The 12,130-nt window shown below is 45.2% G+C and overlaps 1 protein-coding gene across 10 annotated transcripts in view; it reads left to right on the top strand.

Moving 5' to 3' along the window:
• PATJ (PATJ crumbs cell polarity complex component) overlaps positions 1-12,130 on the top strand; it is a 141,039-nt gene that overhangs the window by 104,155 nt on the left and 24,754 nt on the right. For 8 of the 10 annotated variants that reach the window (XM_059853657.1, XM_059853656.1, XM_059853654.1 and 5 more), the window contains 3 exons: positions 2,870-2,941; positions 3,247-3,364; positions 3,960-4,093. In XM_059853657.1, coding sequence (XP_059709640.1) covers positions 2,870-2,941; positions 3,247-3,364; positions 3,960-4,093 — 324 coding nt within the window. The remainder of the gene's footprint in view (positions 1-2,869; positions 2,942-3,246; positions 3,365-3,959; positions 4,094-12,130) is intronic. The other 2 variants (XM_059853659.1, XM_059853655.1) reach the window with 1 other exon arrangement.

The raw sequence follows: 12,130 nt of genomic DNA, 5'->3' as shown, positions 1-12,130 counted from the left end.
TTTTAGAGAAATTTTGCAAGGTAATAGGAGAAATTGCTCAAAGACTGAAGCAGATTAAAACACATAAAATATGTTACACAAAAGTGAACTTTTGGTGTGGGCCATGGTGCTGTGCAGCTCTTTGAGTGGTGTTAGAGGAGGGGTGAATTGAACAGGAAAAAGAAATGGCAGCAATCCCAGGGAGGTGTGGAGGGAAGACACCTCTGGAACCACAGGAAACCCAGACTATATTGGCAGCCAGAAAGAAGGGAACTGTGGAGCCAAAGGGCACAGGATGAAAGGTAAAAAGAAAGAAAAAAGTTGTCCCAAACAGAGCAGTGGCAGAGAGGTAAGAGAAGGCAAAGGCCAGCACTTGGAAAAGTGTTGGAATTCCTGCAGACCCAACTGCTCATTCCACAATGCCTTCAGCTGGGCCAGCCCTTGGTTTAGGGGAATAAATGGGTGAAAAATAATGGCAAAAGCCAGTTTCATTTCAGAGTGTTCTCTCAGTCAGGATTTTAAAACTGCATGGGGAATATTTCTGAGTGGGTCTGAGTTTTGGGAGTGTGCTGGTGGTTCTGTCCCAAAGGGAGAGGGTTTTTTCTTAACTGGCATCAAGACTTGGACTCTGCAGTGCAGCACAACAGAAATTGGTGGTTTTGGGAAGGGAGGTTTCTCTTGCAGTCTTCTAATGAAGCAAAAGGAAACAGTGCCTTGTTTTTCACCAGAGCCTCAGTGCTACTTCGCCCTTGTTACTGAATTTCCCAGTCACATGTCAGGAGAAATCAGGAATGTAGAAGTCAACAAGTAAGATCAAGTTCACTGAGTAAATAAAAAGTATGTGCTTATCAGCAGAGATCTTCCACAAGTATGTACAGCTCAAAGCATGGGCAGGATGTCTCACCAAGTGACAGCTGTAATAAAAGGAAAGTTAAAAAATTCACATCGTTCTCTGTTCATCTGTGGCTGATAAATTTGTCAGTCTCTCACAACATAGTCTTTGTTGTCACTTCATCACTTTAAAAGCTATAAAGTTGTATAATGGACATCATTGTAGGCTTGGGTGATAAGAAGGGGGAAGGAAAACAACTTTGTTTCTGAACTGGAGCCAGTGGAAGTGTTAGGCACAGTCTGTGTCTTTGCTAGCTGAGGTTTGAGGTGGCCTCCTGGAAGGTCCTGGGTTGAAGAAATCTGATTTTCTGTAAGGTGTGCTTGGAAAAGAATTGGTGGAGGAGGCTTTGAGATGCTCTTGGAAGGTTTAATCTGACAAAGGGAAAGTGGTTTGTGAGAATGGATTCATTTGCCTCTGAAGGTTTGAGCTTGGAACAATAATCTGAATCACAGCAAACAGAAAAGAAGTCCTTGAAACACTGGCAAAGAGGAGGGGCTGTGTGAAAGTGCTTTTGGATGGAGTTGGGGGGGTGGATTTGATTAAACCAGTGGGGCTGCAGGCTTTTGACAAATGCTGAGTGTTCAGGTACCTCTAGCTCAGTTAAAGGATCAGGGGGATGTAAAGGTGCTGCCTGGTGCTTGCTTGTGGTGCAAGGTGAAGCTGCAGATTTTAGTCACACATCACAATGAAAAAGGGAAGTATGAAGTAATTTTTCATTGCTCATTAAAACAATCTCTCAGAACATGACAGAGCAGTCTTCCATTCCTCCCCTGACACCTCTGATAATACAATGAGATCACCCCTTTATCTTTTTTTCCTGTTATCCTTTTGGATGATAGTTGCAGTTGTAGAGTTACAGCAAGTTTGGAGAAAAATTCAGGGGGAAAGAAAAGATCCTGTGGGGGTTGGGAAGTTTTAGCATAATGAAACTCCAGCAAACAAGGCCAGTACTTCCAAGCTGAAACAATTCTGTTTGCCTTTATTTAATGTAGAAATTGTCATCTTAAATAGAAATTCTTTCTGAGAGGCAGAGTAACTTTTAAATATCTGAAAAGGGTTTGAGGCAATCTTTGGAAGTTGGTTTTTCTTCAAGCTAGGCTGTTGATCAGGGGTTTTAATATGGGATAAGCAAAATAATTATTACTTGGATCAAAATAAAGAGCTAATAAGGGAGGGGCACTGTACCTGTCTGGAAATAGTTGTAAAAGTAGGATATAAAAATATATTTTCATGTTTTGCAAAGGTAGAGAAATAAATTAGGCTACAAGTGGAGCCAGTGATTGAAGTACCATTGCTGGAGATCTTTTTAATGGGGCTGGAGGATGCATTTTAAGCAGTTGCTTTATTCAGGAGAGCTAAAAAATGAGGAGGAGGAGAGAACAGATGACTTGGAGCCCCTTCCTGCTGTGGGCACCGAGGGGTCCCTGCACACAGCTTGGGAATTGCTGTCCCAGTCATTCCAGAGCACGTGTGATAATCTCCTCCCCAGGAATCCCTGCTGTGCCCTGCATGCCCTCTGAGCTGAGGGCTGAGATTTTAATAACTCCTGATTTTTTAATAACTCCTGATCCTCCCTGGGCTCACAGCAGCTTTGCCTCGTTTAAGGTTTGGGCTTCAGCTTTGCTTGGTGGTACAAATGGACTGACATGGAGAAATCCTGGAATCCCAGACTGGGTTGGGTTGGGAGGGACTTTAAATCCCATCCAGTGCCACCCCTGCCGTGCAGGGACACCTCCCACTGTCCCAGGGGGCTCCAACCTGGCCTTGGGCACTGCCAGGAGTGGGACAGCCACAGCTGCTCTGGGAATTCCAGCCCAGCCAGGAATTCCTTCCCAATCTCCCATCCATCCCTGCCCTCTGGAAGCCATTCCCTGTGTCCTGTCCCTCCTAAACATCACTGGATTTCCCTAGAATCATCCCTCTGAGTTTTGGAGGGTATTTTATTGAAGCTAATGAGACATTTCCAATACATTTTGTTTTCTTTTTTTGACTTTTTAGGATGTGAAGTGTAAAGCTGACACACCAGTGGTGGCAGATGAGCAGGAGACAGAGGAGCAGCTCCCAGAAAATGTATGTGTGTTCAGGAAAATGTTTGTGTGTTCTTGTTAACCAGCAAGGGAGTTCTGAGGTCTTGATTTGGTTAAAGACTGAGTAATTCTTGGGGGGAAGGGATTCACTGGGAAGACATTAAAATAATTTTATTGATGGAGACCTAGAAAATGGCTGGCTCTTCTTTAAATGTGTGGGAATTGCTTCTTTTCCTCCTGTTGATTTGGAGGATTTAGTGGGGCACAGTGATCAGCAGCTGATGGCAGTGACCTCCCCACATCATGGGCACTGAGAACTGATCTCTCTTGCTTCTGCTTTGCTTTCAGGTCCTCAGCCAGATCAAACAGCCCAAATCTTCCACCAGAGCCCCAGGGAGCTGCCAGGAGCTACCCCTGGAGCCAGCACCTCCTCACCTTCCTCCAGAGCCAGAAGTCACCAGCCATGGTAGGAAGCAGTCATTCTGCCACAATGTGGTGGATTTTTACTGCCCTGACCCAAATGGGTGTTTTCATTTTGTTTTCCAGATCACTTCTGCTGAAGTTTTGTTCCTTTGAGCATCCAATGACCTATTCTAAGTTGTTTCATACTTTTCTCTCCTGTCACAATTTTTGAGAGCTTGGAGGTGTCTTCACTTGATTTTTCTTGACTTTTACATACAAAGATGATCTTGCTTTCAAGATGATCTTGTTTTATATTGAGATATAAGAATAAACAGTTTGGGACATGCTGTTCATTCCATGGTGCTGGAATATGGCTTCACCTGTCCTGAAAGGATTGCCCCATTCCATGATCTGAATTGCAGAGGTTAAAACTGAGTTAGGTGTCCTCACAGGCTTTTACTGGCAGCATTTATTCCCAGAACCCAAGTCACTCTGGTTTACAGACCTCAGAAGTGACTCAGAGTTGCCCTCTAGTTCAGTTTTATGAAGGTGAAGAGCAAAGAAAAAGCTTAATTAGCTGCTGTCACACCATCCCTTTGGTGGCTCTCACTTTCTTGCTGTGCTGTGTGACTGATTTCTTGCCCCTGTGATGTTCTCAGGTGTCCTCCCACCTGCACTGCCTGTGGATCCAGCCACTTGTCCCATAGTTCCAGGGCAGGAGATGACCATAGAGATCTCCAAGGGTCGCTCAGGCCTCGGGCTCAGCATCGTCGGGGGCAAGGACACTCCCCTGGTGAGTTCCTGTTAAAATCATCTTTGCTGCAGGCAGAGACAGAGAAAACATGGAAAATAACAATGCCCTTAGCAGGTAATTGCTCTGATAAATTGTTGAGGAGAGGGAGGACAAGCCAACTGTAAGCTCCAATAACAACTTGGTGATTTTGCCTTGTGTCACATCAGATGATGCTCCTGTTTAAATTGTTTGTGTTTCAGTAGTTTTTCTGCTGTGCTCAGAGGCTGCAAATGTGTTTTCTTTTATATAACCATTGTGAATCAGGAGTTGGAATGGCTGGACTAGAAATTAATGTTGCAGAGGTAGAGCTGTCTCAGCAAGGATAACACCCCTGTCTTGAGAGCAGAAATGCTCAGTAGCTGTTTAAACAAACTGTGATTTATCTGCCTGCCAGCAAAAGCCCTTGCAGAACAGAGGTAAACCAAAGGTAATCTTTTATTGCTTTCTGTGTCTTTTGGCTTAATCTGCCTCATGGATATGCTGGTTTTTTAAAAAAAATTATCTGCAGATGAATTAAAATGTATCAGTTCAAGCGTGAGCTCAGCAAATTAGTGATGCTAAAGCCCATAAACCCCTCTCTGCCCCTGCTCTGGCTGTCTCCTCTCCACTTCCCATCTGAGAGATGCTTTGCTGCAGTGGAAGAGAAGCCAGATTGGGTTTTTTAAATGTCAAATTTAGTTCTTTCAGTAAACAAGTCTTTGTTGCAGAGGTGTCTGTGCTGGGGTCTCCTGAATTCCCTGACCCTGAGACTCTTCAGGCAGTGGAGCTGCTCTGGTACATGCAGTTTTTGCCCAAAATATCACAGTGGTGCATCATTAAGCATCAAAGTGTCAGCAGCTACAGGCAGTTGCAATGTAGCAGTCTTCTTCTAGGAAAAAAAAAAAAAAAGGAAAAAAATTGAAAGGAAAGAAGAAGGAAAGTCAAAAGGAAAAAGAAAATTTTCTTTTGCAGAGTGTGGGCTGGATCTTTTACAGCATTAAAACTGAAATTGGAAAAAGTTCAGGTTTTGGTCCCATTTATCCCAGTCTCCAGTTTTGAGAGCTGGGATGAATTCCTTTGTTTCCCATGGAGATGGAGCTGGGTTAGTTTTCACTCTTTCCAGCCATGCACAGCTTTGCCCCCAGTCCCCCTTGTTTTTGTCCAGCTCCTCAGTGTTGAGTAAATTCAAATAAGTTGCTTGGTGTTAGTCATCTCCCTGCTTTTTCATTTAACTGGAATTTGGAAATAATGCATGGCAGTCTGTCAGAGCCAATATGGTGTGTGTCCTTAATGGGATTTTAATATAAATAAATGAAAATTGTAAATAACTGCTATACAGAGCAGATGAGAAAAATGCAAAGGGTTTTAGTCTTTAAATTGAGTAAATGGTTTTGGTTAAGTATTATGCTTTCATTAGTTTGTTCATTAATGTCCTCCTAGGAGTTGATTTTAAAAGTCTAGGCTCTGGAGTGCAGTAACAAACCATGAAGGGAGGGAGGTCCAACTCCCCACTTTTCAGATCCTCAGCTTACAGGACTTACCCAAAATGAGTCCCTGCTTCTTCTCATAATTCTGAATCTGCTCATTGAGAGGCAAGAAATGGTGTTTCATAGGAAACAAGGTGCTGCTGGGAAACCACAGCCTGACCTGATCCTTTGCCATGTGCACAGACCCTCTCTGGGATTCTCCATAACTTCCTGCTCCAGAACAGCCCCTTCTCCCCAAGGCAGGAGCTCAGGGCTGGTGGGATCCCAGAATCCTCAAGAGTTTGGGTTGGAAACCTTAAAGATCCTCCACTTGCACCCCCCTGCCATGGGCAGGGAACCTCCCATCTTTCTGTCTTCTGATCTTCTCCAAATTACTTTGATGCCTTCCCTTTTTTCTTCTTTTTTTTTTTTTTTTTTTGGTTTTGTGTTGCCCTGGAGTCAGAAAAAACCTTCTGCAAAGAGTTGAAACCAAGTTCACGTGACATAATGAGGAGTAAAAGCAAACACTGCTCAGGGCTGTTGGAAAGTTTCTGTCTCTCTGAGTTTCATGGCTTAGAGAGAAAATAGAACAAAACAGCTCCTTGGAGCTGGGTGATGGATGTGGCTGCTCTCTGTCATTTGGTTTTAACTCAGTTACACTCAGGGACATCTTTTGTATTTTAAAAATGCAAGATCAAAGGAGTTCATCGTCAGTCCTGGAGGTCTCGAGTGGCAGAAATTTTGTGTCCAAGATTCACTGTTTGGTGCAGTGCAGAGAAATTAGGATGACCTGTAATTGGCTTCAGCAGAAGTGCCCACAAACCCCTGAAGGACAGGAACCCCAGCTCCTGGGATCTCAGAAGGAATTTATCAGTGTGGGGGAAGGCAGGAATGCTGCTCAGAACGTGTCAAGTCTGAAATGGACGTGGCAAAGCCTGTAAGGGCCTCACCCATGTTGTACTAAAATGTTCTTGATCTAAAAATGCTGAGCTGAGGTTACTCAACAGCAGCTCACAAGGGATGGGGAAGCTCTCTCAGAATATTTTATATCTTCCTTGAGCACAAGATGTGCAGGCCCAGCTTTTGGAATACTAAATCTGGCAGCCAGGGACAGGCTGCTTGAAAATGAAATATAGAGTGCAACTTTTAAGTCATAACCTCAGGAATCTCATCAGGAATCACCAAGTAGAGACTTGAAAAATACAGCCTGTGAGCAGGGAGGTTAATTTGTTCAGGAGGTTGGAAAGTGATGTCTTAACCCCTGTGAAATGTTTTTTGGGGAGGAGATGTCCATTCCCTTAAACTGCAAACCCTTTCCAGTGATGTATTATGAACAGGGCTCTGTGCCTGGGGCTGCAAGGATGTGCTTGCAGGAAAGGCATGGCCAGGGAAGGGTTGTCCTTGGGAGTTGTCTCTATGTTGTTGATCTTCAGGCTGCTCTGGAGCAGCTCTATTTCATTTCCCTCTAAGTGCTGATTTTTTATAAAGTATTTTTGTTCTTCACTCACTTTCATTTCACCTTCCCACGTACCCCTGAGAGAGCACAACACATGGCCTCTGCTTTCAAGCAATTAAAGTGCAGTGTGGAGCTGGCTGAAGCACAGGGCTTTCAGTTTGTGATTTTTTTTTTTTTTTTTTTTTGGTTGTAGGCCAATCAAACTTGTAAAAGTAACCTCAGAATGGGAATTTAAAACAGGGGGGGAAAAAAGAAATATTATCAAAAACATCCCCAAAATGAGGTTTGAGGCTCCTTGAGATTTTCGCCCTAAATGCCCAGAGAACAGGGCATCAAGGAGTTGGTTTAAATTGTGCTCATCCATTTGGGATGAGGGCTTTGTCCAGAGAGCCTGTGGGTGTTGAGCAGGGCTTGGATCAGCCTGGCCTGGTGGGAGGTGTCCCGTGGCAGGAGAGGGAATGAGATGGGCTCTGAGGTCCCTCCCAACCCAAACCATGGCAGATTCTCTGAAATCCCAGCCCATTATCACCCTGCAGTGGGTGAATGCTGCCCACTTAACAACTTGCCAGGATTTTCTGTAATCCTGGATAGTGAATTTTCAGGGATTTGGCTCCTGGCAGCACATGGAAGAGGCACTGCTCTAAGATACAAACATTTTCTCTGCAGGGTGGGGGCCCTGCTCTGCTGCCAGCTGAATAATTCAGTGATGGTCGAGTTGATTACTGGTGGTTATTGACTCTGGCTTTGCTGCCTGGTGATTGAGACACTCAGACATGCCAGAGGGCATTCAGCAGTTTCAAGGCTGGTTTGGGGATGTTCCTCCAGGCAGGATTGGAGAACCTGGGAGGGAGGAAGGCTCAGAGGCTCAGCTGGGGCTGGAAATCACTTCAGCTAATTGCTGAAGAGGTGTAAAAGAAGATTGCAGGGTCTGTAACTTAGGGCTCTCTGGAGGTGGAGTAGGGGGTGGTCATTATCTCAGCCTTACACAGAAAGGAAGAAAAATACATTTTGTGCTGTGTGGTGTTTGTTGTAAACAACATCAAACCTCTTGTGCAGGATTTTTTATGCTGGGTTGTCTGCTTTGGATGTGGTAAATTTTCTTTTTGTACTTTTGCTTTCAGCTGACTTTAATAAAAAGCATTTTTAAGGCAATTAAGAAACTTTAAGGTACTCCATCTGTAAAATAAAGTGATCCACAAAGCCAGGGAAGTGGAACATGAAAAACACCAGAATATTCCTGTGCTCAGCTAACAGGAGTTGGTGAGAGCTGGGGAGCAGAAAGCTTCCCTGATCACCTGGGTTAGCCCAGAGGCTTTTTTGGGGAGCTTCCTGAGGGTGGGATGCAGCTTGACAGAGGAATATTTAGATTCATTCTGTCGGTCCAGGTGAGTCATCCCTTGAATAAACCCCATCTGTTGAGGAAGGGCAAGGGAATAATCAGGAAAACTGTGACTTGGAGCTGCAGCTGTTCAAGCCCCGGTGTTTGCCCCTGGAGCTTGGAGGGATAATTACCCTGTGAGGGCTAATTACCCTGTGAGGGCTCTGTGCTGCCAAAACCAGGCTGTTCCTGCTCCAAAGCCAAGCCTAGAGCTCAGCTTTGTGCTGAGCTTTGTGGGGACCTACCTGAGCACGAGGGCTCTGGGACTCCTGTGTCACTGAGCAGGTTCTCCTTCAGCTGAGCTTTCATCCCACCCTCCCCACTTCAGTTATGTTTAAATCCAGGCAAAAATATCTTCATCAGGCATAGACAGACAGCATCTGAGTGATTGCTCAGACAGACAGGCGGTGCAGCCAGGACTGAGAGCGCTCTGCTGGAATGTGCTCACCTTGTAACCACAAATGAGAGGGGGGATATTGGCCTCTGGGGAGGCTCCAGCAACATGTGGGCTGTAAGATGCTGCTGCTGCTGTTAAATGCCCCCCACAGTGAATGGAACAATGGGATGGAAAAGGGGAATGGCAGCCCTGAGTGTTCAGTCCTGGCTCGGGAGAGGCAGAAATGCAACCCCTCCTAAAGCCCAAAACCCTTGGCCTCACTCCTAAACCAGAAGGCAGTTTTTTAATGGCAGGGTGGGAAATGCAGTTAGCCTGAGATTGTGAGGGATGGCTTTGACTCCTGCCTGGGTGATGCTGAGGTGGAGCTGGGGGATTCATCATCGTTCCAGGAGGACGCTGGCTCGCGGGAGCGTGACAGACCCAAGCTGCTTTGGACACCACTTGTCACAAAGGGGAATTAGGGCAGTAAGTTTTGCAAATCATGTCTTTGATGGGTCTTTGGCAAGGGTTGAGCTGATGGTAGGGCTTGCTTGCGTAGCAGGGCCTTGCTTGAAGGAGCTGCTGCCTTCCAGGAATGTAAATCAAGCATAAAATTGAGGCTGACAATATCCAAAAGCAGCAGGACCTGTCAGGATGGGCTTCAGGAGGATCCTGGCTGCTGCTGGGTGAAACCCCTGGCTCTTGGCTTCCTGTGTTACACCCATCCAGGACCTCATGCATTCTTTATAACCTGTGCTAGGCTCTGTACACTGCAAACTCTCTTTTTTTTTTTTTCTTTTTTTTTTTTTTTTGGTAACTTAATAAAATAATGAGAGTGAGAGAGTTAAGGTTTTAATATGTCATTCTGTGTTTTATTATTCCCTCTAAAATGAGCATGTATACTTTTTGAAAAACTTTGGTTTGCTTTGGCATGTGATTCACAGGAACATAGCTCTTTCTATCATTCTGACTTAAGTCATATATTTTTACACTAAACATCTTATTACCTTAGTTTTATTATTTCAGAATCAAAGGAGAGCTTGCAAATGTCTATGACTGCAGAGCAAAGGAATGTTAATGAATAGTGCCATTGAATTTTCAGGTTTTAGCTTTTCTGATCTTAGAGAATATAACTGTAAGCAAAAATATTATGCAAGCTGAATAAAATTTAAATAAATAAGGACCAGATGTAACTATAGGGGCCTATAAAATGTAATACAAATACTATTCACTTCCTTAAAATAAATCTGTATTTTAGTATGAAAAATTATATTCATATTGATATTGTGGATTAATCTTTTTTATGAAAGCTGGCAAGTGAACACCACCTCTTGCAAGGGCTTGTTCTTAAATGGGAAACAGACCCTGTGCTTTGACCTTGAGCAGGGCAGTCTCTGGGTCTCGTGCTAGGTGAGGCATTTCTGCATGAACACAGGAATACATTTTTACATTCTGCAGCCAGTTTTACTGCTGTGGTGTTTGCCTGAGGATTTGGGGTGCCTGCTAATGGTTTGTGCTCGCCAGCAGTGGGAAAGCCCTGCATGCCAGAAGGAGGGATTTGCATGAGATAAACCCCTCTGAGATGTCAGGTGGTTTGCTTGGGCTTGACCTTCACCCTCCCTTGCTGGAAAGTTATCTTGGAGATTCCATTTGGATCTGCAAATGGAAGATCAGAGATCATAACACTGCTGTTATCATTTCCTCTGCCTTGCAAGAAACCAGCAGCTGAGTTTGTTTTAACTCCTGAGAGGCTCCTGCATGGGGTTAATTCTCCAGTGAAACTCGCTGTGCAACCAGTTGATTTCTGCTTTTATCTGGGAACCAGCCTGTAAAAAAATGCAATTTTTACAATTTGACTACTCTGGACAAAGTATTGAAGAAGTTGAGAAGGAAATAACTAACAGGATTGTGCTTGCCCTAGGAAAGAGATAAATCCCTGATCCTGCACTCAGCAAAACCCCTGGCAGTGTTATTACCCTTGATAATGCTAATTTAGTGTAACATTTGTAGCTGTGTAGGAAATCAGTTGGAAATGTCTCCTGTTAGCTTGGGAAAACACAACTTGTCAGCTAAATCAGAAAAACATCTTTTCCAGAGCGTGGTTTTATATGGAGTTTACTTTCTGTCTTCCTCAGGAAAAGTGCAGGAAGCTCCATTCCCTGCACCAAATGCATGGTTGTGGTTGATGTAGGGCTCATTCCCAGTGGTTCTGTGCTGGTTATTGCAGTCCTCACTCAGTGGGGAGTGGCTCACCTCCTTCTGTCAGGTGCCTTTGGTCCTGTCCAGCTCATGGACTGAAACAGCTCAACAAAGCCAAGCCCAAAGTTCAGCTCAGTTCAAGCAGCAGGGCTTGCAGATGTTCAGGGCCATGCAGGAAGGCTCTTTATCACCATCTGGGCCTTCTTCCTTGTCAAATCCAGCCAGGAATATGGAGATTTCTCTGCTCCACTTCTTTTGAAATCACCCCTTTTGCACCCTGATCCACCTTTATCTCAGGGTGCAACTTCATCAAAATACCCTTGGCATTTAACATTTGTGCCTCCTGCACGTCTGGTGTCCTGTTCCTCCCTCACCCAGCATTCCCAGTAGCAGCCTGGGGCTGTTTTTTGGTGGCTTTCCAGTTGAGAGCTGCTTCTTGTCCTGCTGAAGAGCAGCTGCACAGTAGAAAAGAAACGCTGGGCAGACTGGCTCAGGAGCTGAAAACTTGCAGGAAACTTGTGAGCAGCCCAAGCCTAAAGCCAGCAGCTTGTGAGGCTTCCTCACCATGGTTAATGCTCCTGCAGGCTTTTAAGGATCACTTGGTCAGTGATTTTCCTGAATAGGATGCTGACTTCACCCCCTTCCTCCCAAAAGGCTGTCAGGGCAGTGCTCTGTGCTCCTTGCCTGGGGTCTCTGCCATACCAGCCCTTGACATTTAAGATACAAAGATTAAGCTGTCAGTCTGGCTGAATTTAATGCTCAGAGTTACCGTGTCTGTCCGTGCCCTTTGCTCAGGGCTGAGTGGGATATTCTTCCCCTCTCGGGTCTCTGCATCGTGACAGTTCAGGCAGAAAAATATCCTCAGCCTGGGGCAGGAGTTGAGATCCATCTCCCTGGGAGTTCAGGGCTCTTCCCCTCCTCAGATGAAGGGCAGTGCAGTGCAGACCACGCTGTGCTCGTGGTGCCAGCTGTATTTTCCAGAGGTGGGAGCTAATTTGTGTCAGGCACCTTGCCCTCCCTCTTTATTGTTCACTCCGCACCAGCTTCGCTCTTGGAGCTGTTGACCAAGAGGCTCCATGAGCTTCTCCTGCTCCTCTGCCTTCACTTCCACAGCCAAACACTCACTTTGTCCCTCCTGTGCCTCCCCTCTGCCCCACAGCTGTGCAGGCACAGTGGTGTTCTC

Source organism: Haemorhous mexicanus, chromosome 9, assembly GCF_027477595.1.
Source record: "Haemorhous mexicanus isolate bHaeMex1 chromosome 9, bHaeMex1.pri, whole genome shotgun sequence".
In the NCBI taxonomy this organism is placed as follows: Eukaryota; Metazoa; Chordata; class Aves; order Passeriformes; family Fringillidae; genus Haemorhous; species Haemorhous mexicanus.
This window is presented reverse-complemented; position numbering and strand designations above follow the sequence as displayed.